At 53.1% G+C, this 16622-nt stretch overlaps 4 protein-coding genes across 4 annotated transcripts; 2 read left to right on the forward strand and 2 right to left on the reverse strand.

The window, feature by feature from the left end:
• Positions 1–362: 362 nt before the first annotated feature.
• CKM354_000816800 (uncharacterized protein) lies at positions 363–7644 on the reverse strand (the record flags this gene model as incomplete). Its single annotated transcript, XM_044803536.1, has 2 exons — positions 363–539; positions 601–7644. The coding sequence occupies 2 exons, from the start codon at positions 7642–7644 to the stop codon at positions 363–365; spliced, it is 7221 nt and encodes a 2406-aa protein (XP_044659471.1).
• Positions 7645–9530: 1886 nt separating this feature from the next.
• CKM354_000816900 (uncharacterized protein) lies at positions 9531–11296 on the forward strand (the record flags this gene model as incomplete). Its single annotated transcript, XM_044803537.1, has 2 exons — positions 9531–10044; positions 10116–11296. The coding sequence occupies 2 exons, from the start codon at positions 9531–9533 to the stop codon at positions 11294–11296; spliced, it is 1695 nt and encodes a 564-aa protein (XP_044659472.1).
• Positions 11297–14272: 2976 nt separating this feature from the next.
• Positions 14273–15019, reverse strand: CKM354_000817000 (uncharacterized protein; the record flags this gene model as incomplete). Its single annotated transcript, XM_044803538.1, has 1 exon — positions 14273–15019. One exon carries the CDS (start codon positions 15017–15019, stop codon positions 14273–14275), a length of 747 nt encoding a protein of 248 aa, XP_044659473.1.
• Positions 15020–15201: 182 nt separating this feature from the next.
• On the forward strand, positions 15202–16159 carry CKM354_000817100 (exosome non-catalytic core subunit RRP45; the record flags this gene model as incomplete). The annotated part of the gene is made up of 2 exons (XM_044803539.1): positions 15202–15485; positions 15544–16159. 2 exons carry the CDS (start codon positions 15202–15204, stop codon positions 16157–16159), a joined length of 900 nt encoding a protein of 299 aa, XP_044659474.1.
• Positions 16160–16622: the final 463 nt, after the last annotated feature.

The raw sequence follows: 16622 nt of genomic DNA on the forward strand, positions 1-16622 counted from the left end.
GGGTATATGCAGTATTACTGTTATTGTTCTTCGCAAGTCGCCACTCCTCCTCTTCCTCCGCCTTCTCATACAGCCTATCCCCTCAGCCCCAGAACTAAAGGAAGATGCTCGAAGAAAAAGCTGTTGCGACGATGCAGAATGCAATGCGCTGAAGTGCCACAGGCAAACAAACTTCCCACAAAAAAAGCTCAAAATCTCATTCGCGTTCGAACGCCGGTTTCGATCATCATCAGATCATGAAAATCCCATGCAGAAAAAGCACACCAAAATCGACATCCGTTCTGCTTTCCAGAAGTCTGTACAGGTCAAACAAAAGCGTGGTATCAAGAAGCGAAATTGCGTCCGTATTGTCGTTGATCATCTTATGGCTTGGTGAGTTGCTCCTTGCGGAAGAATGTGAAGAAGCCCACACAGATGCCAAGTTGGAAGGCGAGACAGATCCAGAACCATGGCTGAGAAAGGCCATCAACCCATCCGCCAGCGAAGTTGGGGAATGTCGGTCCGGGACCTGTGCTGTTGAGACCATCTGCTCTTGCAATCTGTATGAGTGTTAGCATGTGTGTGTAGGAAAAGATGTGTAGGTGGTGGGAAGCGACTTACGATCGTGGCTATCGCACCGATGACTTGCCCAGCCATGAGAGCAAAAGAGCAATGGAAGCGGACCATGGTCTGCAACAGAATCATACCAAAGCCGATGCCTTGGATGGAGTCGAGCACGCCGAGCCACAGCCAAAGACACCTGCCCAGCAGAGCAGATGCGATAGGGCCGCCAGCCCAAGGAAGATACTGCCCAATGTTGGAGTTTGACCACAGAATCTGACACCATCTTGGAGCACCAAGGCCGATAGCGAAGATGGGGATGATCCAGCTGTGAGTCGTTGAGAGATATCCGAAGAAGAGCAGTACGCCGATCCACACGACCACAAAGAAGAGGAGGATGAGCAAGAAGATGGCCCATCCTGGGGCATGCCTGGAGCTCCAGAGGTATGACCAGTTACGACCATATGGTGCAGAGAGGAAAATGTTTTGAATGAACACAGCGACCAGGAACCAGACAACGATCTTCCTTCGAAAAATGGATGAGTAGAAGTCGGGCACGCCACCGGGTTTCTGACGATAGAAGTCCGGAAGACCGAAGAAGAGAACCAAGCCGACAGCCCACAAGAAGATGGAGATTGGGATTCCGATCGCGGTCATCTTGTAGCCCAAAGAGGTTGACTGTCCATTCGCGTTGGTGCGTGTAAGCTGGCTGCCCCAGGCCCAAAGTCCAACAACATACAGCTGTTGAGTGCCTTGAATTGCGCATGCCCTGAACGCCCAGTCCTTAACAGGCGCCGAGCCAAGCGAACCGAAGTTCTGAGCAAAGAACAGTGAGCCGGAAGACGATGCCACTGCGTACATGGCGGTAGCCACGTTTTGCACCCATCCACGAGCGCTGTCAGATTTGCCGAACGGTGCAAAAGCCAAGAGCCAGAAAGCCAAGCCATAGAATACCCATGGTAGACTAAGACACCAGACAGCCTCGAAGCGACGGAAGACAAACCACCAGATCAAGGTTGTTGCCAAGTAGATACAGGCAATTGTGTACAGTTGGCCGGCGGTCTGTCCGACCTGCCCACTGATGAGTGTGATCTGGTAAGAGTTTGCGGCGAGGATCTGTCCCAATGCGAGCAAGAGAGAGTAGACCGGCCAGTCTCCCACCTTCTGCAGCATTATACGCTTGATGCCTGTTGGGGCCTTGTAGTTCTCGGGAAGCAAGAACTGAGCGAGTGACTCGTCAGTCTCGATACCTTCGTATATTGAGCCAGCTGGAGTTGGTCCTCTCGATGCGTTGGGCGTTGTAGCGCGGCTCATTTTAGCATCATGCAAGCGGCCGAACCATTCCTTTTCCGACTTCTCCAAGTACTCCTCAATGCACAGAGCGCTTTCTGAGTTGCTGCCGTTCAGGGAATCGAGTTTCTTGTCAAAAGTCTTGATATACAGTCCAGTAGGATCGGTAAAGAATGGCATCAGGTCCTGAGGCTGGTTCTTCTTCTCGTCCATGACAGTCTCCGTAGAGAGAGGGGTCTGCGGAATGCTGGGGGCCATGCCTCGCACGGGGCTATGTGGACGAGATAAGAAGGGAAATTGTGCGCCTTCTGGTGTGTCGCCTGGTGTTGTGGGAGAGAAGTAGGGGTTGTGCGTCGCGCTAGGAGCCGAGGGACCTGCATGGCCGAGCGTACCGTCGCGAAGTGAGTAGTTGTATTCATTGACACCGCCCAGCTGAGACCGACGTTTTGAATCTTCTGCTTCTTGCCGCGTGATGATCTCTTCGTCCTCGATACTGCTGAGACGGCGACGTGGGTCTTGCTGTTCTTCGAGCGAATTGCGGCGAGAGACGCTAGGAGTGTGAGAAGAAGGTGTAATCGACTGTGGTGGAGAGCCTCCGTGGCCAGGACCATGTCGCATACCCAGCGAGAGGGATGCAGGGCGAGATGCGTTTGGTGTGGTCGCTCCGGAGCGGTTGGGCGAGGAAGGACGAGTGTTTGGCCTGCTGCCGGCAGGAGTGCCCCATCCACTACGCGGAGTCATCCAACCAGGAGTGTTCCAGCCACTCGATGTGCCGCTCTTGTCTTCCAATCCCATACGTCTAGCGGTAATGTGTTCCATGCGCTTCTTGTGGATCTTGATGCAAGTCCCCTGCAGGATTTCGAGGTCCTCTTTCCATTGAGCAACAGGGAAACGCTGCTTCGCCGATCGAGCTCGCATCATGGCACGTGTATTGTAATCGGACTTCAAAGCCGCTGCAATGGCCATCTTGAATTGATGCATCTGATGTTTGGTAGTGGAAGACTCAATCGTGTACCACCAACCAGGCATTTGACCAAGACCACCGACACGAGAACCCACACCAAGCGCACCCTTTCTGCCGAACTCGACAGCAACAAGACCGAACGGCTCGTCTCTGCTAGGAATGAGGGCGAACTCGGCACCGCTGAAGATGAATGGCGGAAGTGCAGTGAACTCAGGCTTGGAGTAGACTCGTCCGGGGTACTTCTCCATCATCCTTTGCAGCTTGAGTGCTGCAAATTTGCCATAGAGATCAATGGTAGGGCCAACACAGAGCAGCTGCACGTGCTCATATTTCTCCAGGATAGCCGGAAAGACGTCTGCAATCAGATCCACACCTTTCTGCATCGACCAGCGACCAACAAACACGAATAGATCCGCATCCGCGCGCTGTTCTAGGCCTGCCCATTCTTGCGCCTGTCGTTTCAAGCTGGCTCTGCCGCTTTCGAACACCTGGTCGATTTGTATTGAGTCTGGGTCGGTGAGCTTCTTGTCCCATTCCGCGATATCACTTGGGTCCGGATTTGGCAGAGCACCAATCTTCTTCAGACCCCAGAAGATTGGGTATCGTGCCCAAGAACGCTTGCCGTACTTCTTACTGACGCCGACGGCGCCAAAGCCCTTTTGATGAATGCGCAGAATGCTGGCTCCAGCGTGCAGAAGATTGAAGACCTCTCCAAACTGAACATAGCGCTGTACCACAGTTTGTGGCAGGTTGAAAACAGAACAGATTTCCTCAGACTCTCGTGTGTTTCGCATAGGCCACAGACCCTGGAACTCTCCATTGTGAATTGAGAGCGCGCAAGGGATGGTATCTGGAAGGAGGTAGAGTGGCGCGACTGTGCCGTGGTAGTCGTTGATATGGTAGAGATCAATCGAGAATCGGCGCATAGCTTCTGCAACACACTGGTTCCAGGCAGAATAGTAAATGGCGCTATCGAGGTCGTCCATACGCGCGGGGTAGGGCTCCTTCGCGTTCTGTCGGCGGAATACTGGTGCATCGAGAAGCATGTACGTGATGTTGTTGAGCTTGTGGTACTGAACTTGGACTTCGTACGTGCGTCCGAGGATGGTCACATCGATTGGCACGCCGGGAGTGTCGACGGGATAGTCAATGCCGCCAGCACATGGCACTACCCATATTAAATCCTGGTGTTCCAAGTTCTTGCCCATGAGCTGAGCCATGACACCGAGTCCTCCGATCTTGATCTTGATGTTCCAGTCTGAGATATCATACTCCATTGTGGCAATCAAGACTGTCCTGCGATGTTGCTCAACCACGGCACCAGCACCACCAGCTCCCATGGTGTCGCGGATGATTCCGGCGGCAAGATCAGGCGAAGAATCACCAGATACGGGATCATCTTTCTCGCTGTACTTCTCGCGATTGAAGATCTTCCCAATTGCTGCTACTGGAAGGATGCTGTTCTTCTCCGACAGTCCAATCTCGTTGAATTTGACACCATAGAAGTAGTGCATGTAAGCCCAGACGGCGGCCATGGCCGAGAGAATCGGAACGATGGCCAGCAAAATCCACAAGACAAGTTGAAGGTAGCGATTGCCGACTGGAACCATGTAGTATCGCAAATCGCCGTCGTTGAACAGAATTCGCCAAGCAAGGGCAGTGCCATTGGGACCGTCATTAGTAATGTTGGTCTGCGCTTTCTGCAAAGAAACGGGCGAGATGCGGTCGAGAACGGTGTCGTTGTCGACATCACCATACGCCATGGAGACATCTGGACTTCCATCATCGGCCATGCCCCAAACGTTGATCTGGAATTGAGACGGCCACTCATCCATGAAGTCAAAGTACCAGGTGCCATTGTCGAGTTGGGACATTTCGTTATCCAATCCGGAGTCATAACCGAATTGATTGAACGAGCCATGCAGGAACAGGTGGGGAAATCGTCTTGGAGGCGAATCGGAACCGACGACATCACCTTCCACAAAGTGAGCACTGCTTCCAGCAAGGCGAGACCAATACTGCACTTGTACATGGTCGCCAGACCACTTTTGGACCTTCTTGCCTCGCCAGGTCTGCGATTGTATCGATACGTTGCCGTGAGTGTAGTCGAACCAGTCCGACCAGACCGCACCGAATGAAGTAGAGTATCGCCACTTGTCAGCTCCTGGTGCGTTGTGGTTGACCATGAGGCCTGAGGTGGTGATCGAAGCGTCGCGCTTTTCGCTTGTGGTGTCTTTGTAGACGAGAGACGTGCTGTAGTTTCCTTTGAGTGGGAAGACGATTGGGTTGTTCTCTTGACCGACGCGAATCATGTAGTGGTCATGAGAATTTGTGAAGGTATCGCCGGCCTCGCTTGAGACGTTGTTCACATTGATTTGATGGACACCATCGAACACATTGGTCAGGTTAAATCGAGCTCGCCAGGTGGAAGGACTGGGTCCGTAATAGTAAGCTTCGAATTGAGGATCCATTATCGCGCAATCGATGTTCTCAGCATCGAACTCTGCAACTTCGCCATTTTCAGTGGTGGAGTTGATCGAGAGCGCATCAGACAGCGAGCTGCAGCTCATCTCCGTCGAGAAGCGGAGCTCCACTTCGAACGTGGTGGGGTCAGATACAGGAGTATCGGAAAGAATGCGCGCATCATGGCCAGGCAGGAAGCGAGTGATCACTGGCGATGGTTCCACCCATTTGTCTTTGGGCACGAACGCTTTCCACCCGTACAAGGTCATGTTCAGTCGAGGGATGCAACCATTCACATCCGACGAGTCTTCAATACCCAATGACACAGTTGAATTTTCAAGTGTGTACTCATCGAATGGATAAAACATGTTCTTGACAGTCGTACCCGAATCGAAAGGAGAGATGATGGCGTCAGGACCACTGCAATCGTACTCGTAGTCCCGGGATCCGTTGTAGTTTGTGTAGAGCAGCCAGACACCTTGGTTGCCGAAGCCTTCGCCTTCGAAGTCTTGGAAAGGCATACGACCACGATACACGCTCCAGAGACCAGTCTCGGTCGGGACGCCAAAGGAGCCTGGCAGCGTATAGTTGAATGTTTGGCTCGAGAGCTGTTTTACGTTGAAGCCATCCTGGAGAACAGGGTAGCGATGTCGCATCTCGAACATCTCCTTGAGCACGGTGTACACTGGATGGGAGGTATCTCTGTGGTCCAAGCTGACGCTGTCGTCTTTGCAGCCGTTGAGCGTGCTGTTGATTGGCCAGTCGTTCAAGTTGGTGTTGCCGACTTTGTAGCAGCCGTGCATCTGCCAAGCTTGCGCCGAGGCCATCGGCTGACGACCGAATATGTAGTTGCTTGCGGTATTGTCAAGGACATACATCGCTTGTTCCTCTCCCCAACTGATCAATGGGATACCTGGCATGACCATGGTAATGATGAAATCTCCGAGCAGCTGCCGTTGCGTGCCGTTAGTTAAACCTGGCCAGCGAAGCACGTCGTGGTTTGAGACGCCATACATGTGGCGTGGGTCGAATTCGCCAGTGATTGCATTGTGCATGTCGTTGGTTCGTACAAAAGTCGCCCACTGATCAGCAAAGTTGATCGGAGCGTCGTTCGCAGCCAGGAGATTGCCGTCAAGCCCAAGCATTCGCATGAGTGCTCGATAGGTGGAGTAGTGGAATGCGCCCGCATCGAGAGCCTGCAAGCCTGCGTCTCGAATATATGCGGAGTTGTTGTCTTGTTTGGTCAACATAGCTTCCGTCTCGTTGTACTCCTGCATGGTCGGCTCCTTACCGCGTCCAAGGTAGACTGCGCCGTTCGCATTTCCGTTGACAATTTCTCCTGGGATGAAGAAGTTCTTCTTACCAACAGACGCAGCGCACTCGCGTTGGTGCTTTGACCACTCGGCTTGTCCATCGACAGTCACCTGCATGGCTTTGTCGATACGGTAACCATCGATATCAAGAGCCTCGATCATCATGCAGGAGAAGTGCTTGATCTTGTCCAGCACCTGCGGTCGCCAGTCTCGCAGACGGTCTTGAACGCCGTTGAATTTACTGAGCTGCTTTTGCCATTCCGGGTACACACCAAAAGCACCGACGTCACCGAATTGATCGAATTCACTGTCCATGCAGCCCACCATCGCATTTGTGTTGTTATCAATGATCTGGTTGCCACCTTGATCCCAAAAGCGTGGAAAGTCGTAGGGACAGACTTCGTGAAACTCGTTGGTCTGGTAAAAGTCACGGTATCGGTTCTTGCTGATGTAATTCATGTTGTGCTCCGAGAACGACCAATCGGTACTTGTATTGTAGAATCCTTCGAAACCAAACAGGTTGGCCATGGTCGCCATCGTGTTATCCATAATCACATACATGCCCTTGTCGTGGATCGCCTTGATGCCCTCTCGCCATTGAGTGATGTTGCCCAAGTGGTGATCGAGGATCGTGTGATCGAGAGGACTGAACCCGTCGGCTTCCCAGGGCTTGTTCAAGAAGGCGCTGCCGACAAGATAAATTCCGCGAATGCCCAAGCCGTGTAGATAATCGAGCGAGTCCTGGAGACCAACGATGTCTCCACCATATCGAAGCTGTGTCTGGCGGTAATCTTCCTCCCAGGTGGTGCCATTGGCGTTATCGTTGGTGGGGTCGCCGTTCACGAAGCGGTCGAGGAAGAAACTGTAAAACGGGAAACGCCAATTCTCGGGACTAGGCGTGTGCTCGAATCCCGCAGGCCATTCCGGAGTGGTGTATTCGAGAGGTGTTGCCGCATTTTCGTTGACGTTCAGATTCCACGGCTCCTCCACGGGGTCATAGTAGGAGCCGGAGACCAGAGCCGCGAGTGAAGCGAGGCGGAGGATACATGTTCCGAACATGTTGCTCGCTCGCATCGAATGCAAGTGCCGCGGCAGCACTAGCTGGAGTCGAGGGCCTCTAGACAAAGCTCATCCAGAAAGAAGGTGGTGGTGAGCGCGAGGAGGGGGAAGGAAAGCACGCCGGGTGCTGGTCCGCGAGGCAGTTGCGAAGAGTAGCAGCGGAAGTGAGAGATGTGCTGCGAAAGGATGCGGACCTGCGTTCAAGTGTATGCCAGGCACAGCGCGCTGCAGGGATGTTAAAGCGCTGAACGCGAGTGGGGCACAACGGCTGCGAGTGGGAGCAGCGTCGACCCGAGAGCGTGAAGTGAAAGAGCAGCGGCAGGGTTGCATGGGCCGGACATGAGGTCGACGAGGGACAGAATGAAGCAAGGCGCAAATGCAAGTGGCAACGGGCACAGCTGCTCGACTCCACCAGCGCTCAGGCTTGGCCGGGCGTTGGGTGACAGCAACGAGATGGTGCGTCTCCGATGTAGCATGCAGTGCAGGCCGTGGTGCTCTGGGTTTGTACGATAGTGGTGGGCGCCGCGGCAGCGATTGGCCGCCTGCCACCACAGTGCGCCGCATTGGGATGCGCCCGAATATCGTCCATACTACAGGCAGATGGCTCGCAGGTGTGGCGGCAGGAGGTTGACAGATGGACCCATTCTCGCCGTCGCGTTTGCCCGTGATAGTGGGCTCCGGAGCCCGCCCACGCGTCGCTGCTAAATGCCACCCTGGCCACCGCACACTCGCTCGCCTACAGCGCTGCGGACAGCCGTTGTGCTTCTGAGCACTCGTCCTCCATCACCGCTGAAGTCTGGCGCACCAAGGTTCGATCAGCGTACGGGAGCACCTCGACCGCGCGCACGACACAAAGGAAGCCATCGCGATTGAACTCTGCTGCGAAGCTCCACGCTGCTGAAGCTAACCAACGTGCCGTCGTATGGGCGCGCCTGCTTCACGCCGTCCATTATGGCACGGCGATTGCCACACGTGCGAGCAATTGGGCTAGCCCGTTGCAGTGACGTGAAGCGCAGTTGCGCGAATAGTGATCAATGATAGCGCTTGACGTCTGGAGCAGAATCTGCAGTCGAGCCAGGCGTGCAGGGAAGGTGCGGTCTTCCGCACGGGCCACTCCCGTCGTGCCGATCAAACAAGACTTGCACACGGCTTCCTTCCGGCACCACTTTTCGTTTGTTCCTGCATGCATTCCATCACCCTTCATCATGCCGTGCAAGGATGGCCCGAACGCGTTTTGGGACCCGCGTTGAATTCCAACCGCACCGCACACCCTCCCACTCCACGCCATCGCCATTCTCGTGCCCGCCTGCACGTGAGCGACATCGTGGTCGAATATGGCCAGGGCCAGCCCAAACCGGATCGCCCTCATGGCACGATCTGCCCGGGGAGGCCAGACGACATGTCTTGCCTTTGTTTGAACCTCACAGCTCTCTGCTCCTGCGACACGATTTCCTCTGTCAGTACCCAGACGCTGTGTCGCCTTGCGTGACTTCGGCAGCACCTATCCAGCCTATCGTCGCCCAGTGGAGCCCTGAAACCAGATCTTTTCCCAGCTGGGCGTGCACCCATCTCGACATGGCCCCTTCTGCAGAGCCTTCACCTCAACGCTGTCGCCCGGCGAGTTGGTTATGCACGCTAGCCTTTTCTCGTCTTCTACTGTAGCAGTCATTCCTCACGATCTGGGCGTTGAGCAGTTATCGCCGTCGTTGCCAACTGGACTTGGCTCTTGATCGTATCGGAGCACAAGGCTTGGGGCCGCGCAGACACCTCCTCCCCGACTGCTGCGACTACTCAACTTGAGGCTCAGCTCAAACTTCAAACTCTGCGCCACTCCGTCTGCAGCCATGTATATGCTAACATTCGCGCCGTGATTGAAAGCACCCCGCTCATTTGACCAAGCCATGGGGTGTCTGGTGCCTTTGTTCATCATTGCTCTCGTCACGCTCTGTACCTTGGAAGCAAGTGCAGCTACCCTCGAAGACTGGCGTTCCCGGACAATTTATCAAGTCATCACAGATCGTTTCTCTCGAAGCGATGGATCCACAACCGCACCATGTGATGTCGTGAACGGCAGATACTGCGGCGGATCGTGGAAAGGCATCACCAACAAGCTAGACTATATCCAGGGGATGAATTTCGACGCCATCTGGATATCACCTGTCGTGGAACAGCTTCCCCAGGAGACAATCGATGGCGACGCTCATATGGGCTACTGGGCGCAAGACCTCTACGCACTAAATCCCAAGTTTGGCACTGCTGATGACCTTCACGAGCTCATTTCTGAGGTACATCGACGCGGCATGTACTTGATGTTGGACATTGTTGTCAACCACATGGCATATGCTGGCCCGGCATCAGCAGTCGATTACAGGGTGTTCAATCCGTTCAATGATGCAAAATATTTCCATTCATACTGTAAGCGCAACCATCGCCGTGCGCTGCATGTTTTTTCTTGACCGGCGACCGCCTTCTAATCACCACTCCAGGCCCAGTCAATGGCAATACAAATCAGACCGAAGTCGAAGTCTGCTGGATGGGCAGCAGCGCAGTCTCGCTGGTCGATCTGCGTACCGAAGACAGGGCTGTCAGAGACATGTGGGGAAACTGGATCTCCGAGATGGTTTCCAATTACTCAATTGACGGCCTCCGCATCGATACGGCTGTCAATGTTGAGCCCGATTTCTTTGCCAGGTTTCTCAGAGCTGCAGGGGTCTTCGCTACAGGCGAGACGATGTTTGGCGACAACAGCATGGTATGTCGCTGGGCTGACACCATTGGCTCGATTTTGAACTACCCCATATACTATACCCTCATGAGAGCTTTCGGAAGCACGACTGGCAGTCTTAACGACCTCATCACTACCATCTACACGACAAGGGAGAACTGCGAAGACACCACAGCATTCGGTACCTTCTCCGAAAATCATGACGTGACGAGATTTACGGAATTAACGAACGATACGGCACAAGCGAAAAACATCCTGGCATTTACCATCATGTTCGACGGTATTCCAATCATATATCAGGGTCAAGAACAGCATATGGCGGGAAAGATTTCGCCGCATACGAATAGATCACCACTCTGGACCACAGAATTCGACACAAACGCAGAGCTCTACAAACATATAGCTACCTTGGTACTCGCCAGGCAGCATTTTCTACTGGCTGAAGACGATTACATCAAGTCAGCGTCCGAGGTCATATATCAAGACTACCACACAATGGCTCTACGCAAAGGCGTGAACGACAAGCAGGTCATCACCGTTCTCAACAATGATGGTGAAGGTACTGGCGACTTCGAGATTGATCTTCTGGCGCACGGACTTGCATTCGGAACTCAAGTTATGGAGGTGCTCACTTGTACCAATCTCACAGTCAGCCCAGTAGGTGTGCTGAAAGTTCCTATGGGCAAAGGCTTGCCCAAAATCATATATCCGAGCGAATACATGCGCAATTCTGGGCTTTGTGGAATGGGCGACCCTCTGCCGAAGCCAACCGCCACGGGCACCACTTCACAGCCAGCGGCACCGACACCTACGAGTTCTGAACCGGATGATTCTGGCGCAAGAAGTGCCTGTACTGCTCAATCGTCAATGCTGGTCCTGGCAATAGCACTATCGGTTCTGCTGGCATCCTCCGGAGGTTTCGCCTACTTGTTGGATACATGACAGCGATATGCATTGCAGATTGATATCTCGCTTGACTATCTGGTCTTCGATCCTTTCTGTGCAGCCGCTCGGCATTTTCATGCCTCAAAGATAAGGTCACCTTGGCAAGACTGCGACCTCGTGCTAGCTGGGCTAGACCATTCCTGCAAGAACACGCACTATGCTATCTGGTGCCCACCAACACTGGCAGACGACGACGCATCGGAGGTCCCTGTGGCTAAGCAATACCGATTCCGCGATATCAAGACCAACATTGCAGCTCCTGCAGTCACAACAACGAATAGTGATCTGTCGAATTTCGGTCGAAGTTTTCGGAATGCTTCCTGAGTCCCGTCTTGCGGTCGAAGCCACTGTGGCATTGACATCTCTCAACGCCTCAGAACATCCTTGCAAAGCGCTGCAGTAGCTTATCGGTTGCTCTTGGTCTATGCCAAGAAGCTTGCATGAGATCCCTGCACAGCCCTGCCGGCAACGCTTTCGGAACGGGATCGAATATAGTAGCACACCATTCACACCAGAAATCGTCATCGCCGCTATTTTATTCTCACCAGCTTGGTCGCGAAATCACAACATACGGGCTATACGAAATGTCAATTTCGAGAGGCAGAGGTGACGGACGCCACACGAAAGACACTTCGGATCGTGCGCGACAGTTTGGGTCTCGGCCAAATATGGCACTTTCCTTCTAATCATTCTCTTCAAGTTTCGTATTTATTCGCGACTCTAGCCTTCCCATCTCGCTTCGCTTCTCCCGGCTCTGTGATACCGTAGATAATTGCGGCATCGCGCTCGCCGCAGATCCTGTACTGCCGCGATTGCTTTGCATACAGTACAGCGACGAAAAAAGAAAAAGTGGAAACAAAGTGGGCACCTTTTCTTTCTAAAACAGGTCCACGCTTGCAAGCAAAGAAAACACGTCGAATGCTGGCGCTATCGATTCTTCTGGGTTGTTCCTCCGATTTGCCAATGTTCTGGACTGTCTGGTCCTTTCCTCCCGCCACGTTCACATTCGGGGTTCTCGCGAAGTTCTCTCAAGGATTGGTGTGCTGGGTTTTTGGTCAAGTGCTCCACGGTGGATCTAGGACGGACTGGCACTGGACTTTCTGGAATCTGAATCATGTGATGCAAGAATTGCATACTTGTACTTGCACTTGTCACGCTCGCTACCCAGAATCTGCGAGAACCCATCGTTGATGAGGAGCTATCGTTGAGGTAGTACAAAGTGCCAATCTCGGCGGTATTTTTATATGCATTTCTTTGTTGAAGATTTTCTGTTGACGACGCCAACTGTCGCGGTGTGATCTCCTGCTGCATCAACAGATCATCTCCGTTCTTTGAACCTATCATTTCACTTGCACGTCCGAGTAACCCCAGAACGACCGAATGAACGAATCGACCGGAAGCTTTCATCGGCACATGCCGGTCGGTCGGTCGGCAGGCTTTGTCACTGCTGAACTCTGAATAACCTCACAAACTTTTCGGCGGCGTGGGGACCGAGCCTTTGGAACTCGCTTCGGTTATCCGTGCACTATGATGTGCGTGATGTGATGTGATGGCTTGATTCTGCGTGCATTTGTTGGAAAATGTCGACAGGTTGTTGAATGATGATGAGCTCGATAATTCATAATCTCAAAGCACGTTGTTCGGCTTCCGGAACTGAAGATCTGCAATACATGGAAAGGCAATCTGCTGTTGATTGAGTCTTGTTATCTATTAGCACAGCACCGCTTGTTAGTGGAGAGATAGAGAAGTGCGATTGCGACACTATGCCTCGATCTTTCGATCGTTGAAGCAAGCAATGCAAGCAAGCGAAGCTGCTGGTGAGAAGAAATTTGTCAAAGTTCTTGTTGGATCTGTTCTGTTCGGACGTGCTTCCGAGCGTCGATGGATCAAGACATGGATGTCATGCGTTTGCTCCACACGCTATTGGACTTTTTGCTTTCCTTGTCTTTGCTGGGCACCGATGACTCACCGCGGACTTGCGGCCGGCCGCGATGAGAGACGCCTCTGTAGCCCTGAGACCTTTGACGAACAAGGAATGACGCTGACGTCTCCAGGTCTTGACGCGTGAGAATGGCATGGCATGGCAAGCATGGCAGCCACGGCCAAGACATATTTTCTCGTTTTGTGTGGATCCTATTCTTCGGGTCGTAGAGGTGTGGTGCTGAATATCAGGCTCTTTTCTTGTTACTCATGCCGTGAAGCAAGGGGATCGAAACGCGAGTTGGAAGAGCCTTCCCAAAGGCTCCAGATCCCGCCGCTTGGTACTTGGTGAAGAAGAATGCATGGCGATGAGTATTTCGAGTTCTTGTGTTTCATCGAAGCTGGAAATCGAGCGATGTTACTGAATACCCTAATCATGTACCCTTCACGCCTGGAGATGGCAGTTGAGGAATTCGAGATCTGACTTGGAAACATTGACGTCGACGTCAGCTGGTGAGGTCGCACGACGCGGCCTGTCACTGTCCAATGCGACTTTGGTGGTGCAAGTTGAAGATCGAAGCAAGGAGCACTATGTGAGGATGAAAAGAGGTCGATCACCGCATACTCCTGTGCGGTTCATGCAGTCAAGATCGACGAGACCGCTGACCGAACCTGGTGACAGGTGGTGAGAAATCTGTTTGCGTGCATGCCGTGATGCACAAGGAGTTAGGCGTGACAAGCGTCAGGACTGTGAGAAGCCTCGCAAGTTCATCGCCTGCGCTCTATCGAAAGACCTATCTCGGCCAGAAACTGTCGCCAAACCTTTCCATACCAGCTCGTTCGATGTCATTCTGCATTATCTCGGTGTGGTAGTGTATGAGCGCCTTGATTGTAGTGGAGCGTCCTCTCTCGGTGGACGTAGCCACGAAGAAGACCTCGCTTTTCTTTCCAGAATTTGTACCAATTTTCGGTCCAGGTTGCTGAAAAGCACTCCGTCGACTGAACTCCCAAGATCTGCGCACATGGTGCTGTGCGCCACTTCTCCGCCGCCATTTACCGCACATACTTATCCATAAACCTCCGATGAAAATCACTCCTCAGCAAATCATTCACGAATCTCTTCTCTTTGCCCCTCTCCTCCGTCCCTCGAGCCTGATTCTTAAACACAACATCATCATCCCATCTCCGCTTCACATTATAATCCTCTCTCCCCGCATTCAACAATGGATTCCCTAACGCAATGTCCTTCTCTCTCTGCTCCTCGTCCTTCTTCGCTTGCTCAGCAGCTTCCTTTGCAGCTTTCTCCGCACGCTCAGCTTTGATTCTTGCCAGCTCGCGCATCAGCTCTGCTTCTTCATCCTCGTCTTCATCCTCTTCACTCTCTGAATCTGAACTCGATGATCCGGAATCGGAGTCTGCGTCAATGTCTCTGGTTTCCTCTAATACGCGCCGCTTCTTTGCTTCGTAATCTTCTTCGTCTGCTTGTCCTTCCGTGTTACCAGGTTCTGAAGCTTTGCGCTTCACGCCTCCGCTCGAGCCGGCTTCGATTTGTCGTTGGGGCTCGGCCGCATCTTCGTCGTCTGGAAGCTCTCGCCCTTCCTTTTTGGCATAGTGCCTGGCTTCGTTTCGTAGCAGCTCGGCTTTGAGATCGCGCTTCGCTTGCTCTGCTGGGGTGCCTTGATTTTGTTGGCGGAATTTGAGTGTCTTGTGCGCGGGGAGGAGGCGCTGATGGTAGGCCTCGCCGCGGGCGGCTTCTTTGCCTCGTGCTGGGTCGAACGTGGGTCGGTGAGCGGTCGTCATGGTGGCGGTGAGTCGTCGTGGTGTCGTTGGATGTCTGTCGGTTCGAGCGCAAAGTGAGTTCGTGATGTGGAAAGTCAATATCCGCTGTGGAGAAGCAAGCCTGTGAACGTGGATATCACTCGAACCCACACATCACCTTCTCCAAACTTTCTGGCGACTGCAATGCGCCAGGCCCAGCAACCATGCCGTCCGAAGCGCTTCCCTCCACCAACGAGCGCGAGTTCCTCCTCTCCGCCCTCCAGCAGAATGTCCGCATCGATGGCCGCGCCTTTGACGAATTTCGCCCCATCGATCTCGCGTTCGGCGACGACTATGGCCAAGCAGATGTCCGCATGGGCAAGACGCGAGTGCTCGTGAATATTTCCGCAGAAGTGATCACCCCATACCCAGACAGGAAATTTGATGGAGTCTTCACAATCAGTACCGAGCTGAGCCCCATTGCGAGCCCAGCTTTCGAGGTTGGACGGTACGGAAAAGCACATGTGGTGGTGGATATAACGGGAATGGACTGACTGATTCTGCAGTCAAGACCAGACTGAGCTTTTGATGAGCCGGATACTCGAGAAGACGATCCGAAGGTCAGGAGCATTGGATACTGAGAGTCTGTGCATTGTGTCAGGACAGAAATGCTTTCACATCCGAGCGGACATCCACGTTTTGGATCATGATGGCAATCTGGTCGATGCGAGCTGTGTAGCACTAGTCGCTGCACTGATGCACTTCAGAAGACCAGATGTGGAAGTCCGAGGAGAAGAAGTCACGGTGTTTGGTCTGAGGGAACGAGAACCTGTGAAACTATCGATGCAACACCAGCCCTTCTGTATCACGACAAGCTACTATGAAGGTGGAGAGGTCATGTTGCAGGATGCTACATTGCTTGAGGAACATTGCAGAGAGGGGGAGATCATCATCAGCATCAATCGGTTCGGCGAGGTCTGTCAGGTCGCCAAGTATGGAGGGACTCCGGTAGATGGGCTGAGCATGCTCACTTGCACCAATGCAGCTCTGGAGAAGGCAAAGATGTTGGACAAGCTGGTCAAGTCAAAATTGGAGGAAGATGAGAAGCAGCGATTTCCTGGTGGACTCATGGCTGAACTGAGTGCGGAGAATGATAGAGTTCAGGAAAAGCCCGTGGGCTGAGATTGCCAGCACGACAGGCGCTCGACTTCGCGAAGCGCCCTCGATTGATACGCGACCTGGCTGCGAGTTGTTCCCTGCATTTCGAATTAACGAAGAGCGACTGCTCGAGAGAACGGGCCAGAAACTGGCCATATCCGCCTTCAGGTTGTGAGATTGAATGATGCGTGGCAACACCCGGACAGCGCAATCATGGCAACATCACAGTCACTCCGCTGCTACGACCGTGCTTGCGCCGTGGAGGAAACCCAAAATGTCAAGCAGGCTATCTGATCCCGCTTCAAGACGCAGCTCTTTGGTTCAAGTGAACAAGATAGCATTCATAGATGGAAACGGAACTCGCTGCAAGCGGAAACGACTGAAGAGGCCAGGGGCGAATAGTTACAATACGATAGCAAGATTGCTAGACTTGCTGTGCATCACGGCAGAGCCCACGACAAGAGCGAGGCCGCCAGGGACTCTTTAA

Source organism: Cercospora kikuchii (assembly GCF_019650295.1).
Source record: "Cercospora kikuchii DNA, contig_00005, whole genome shotgun sequence".
Classification (NCBI taxonomy): domain Eukaryota; kingdom Fungi; phylum Ascomycota; class Dothideomycetes; order Mycosphaerellales; family Mycosphaerellaceae; genus Cercospora; species Cercospora kikuchii.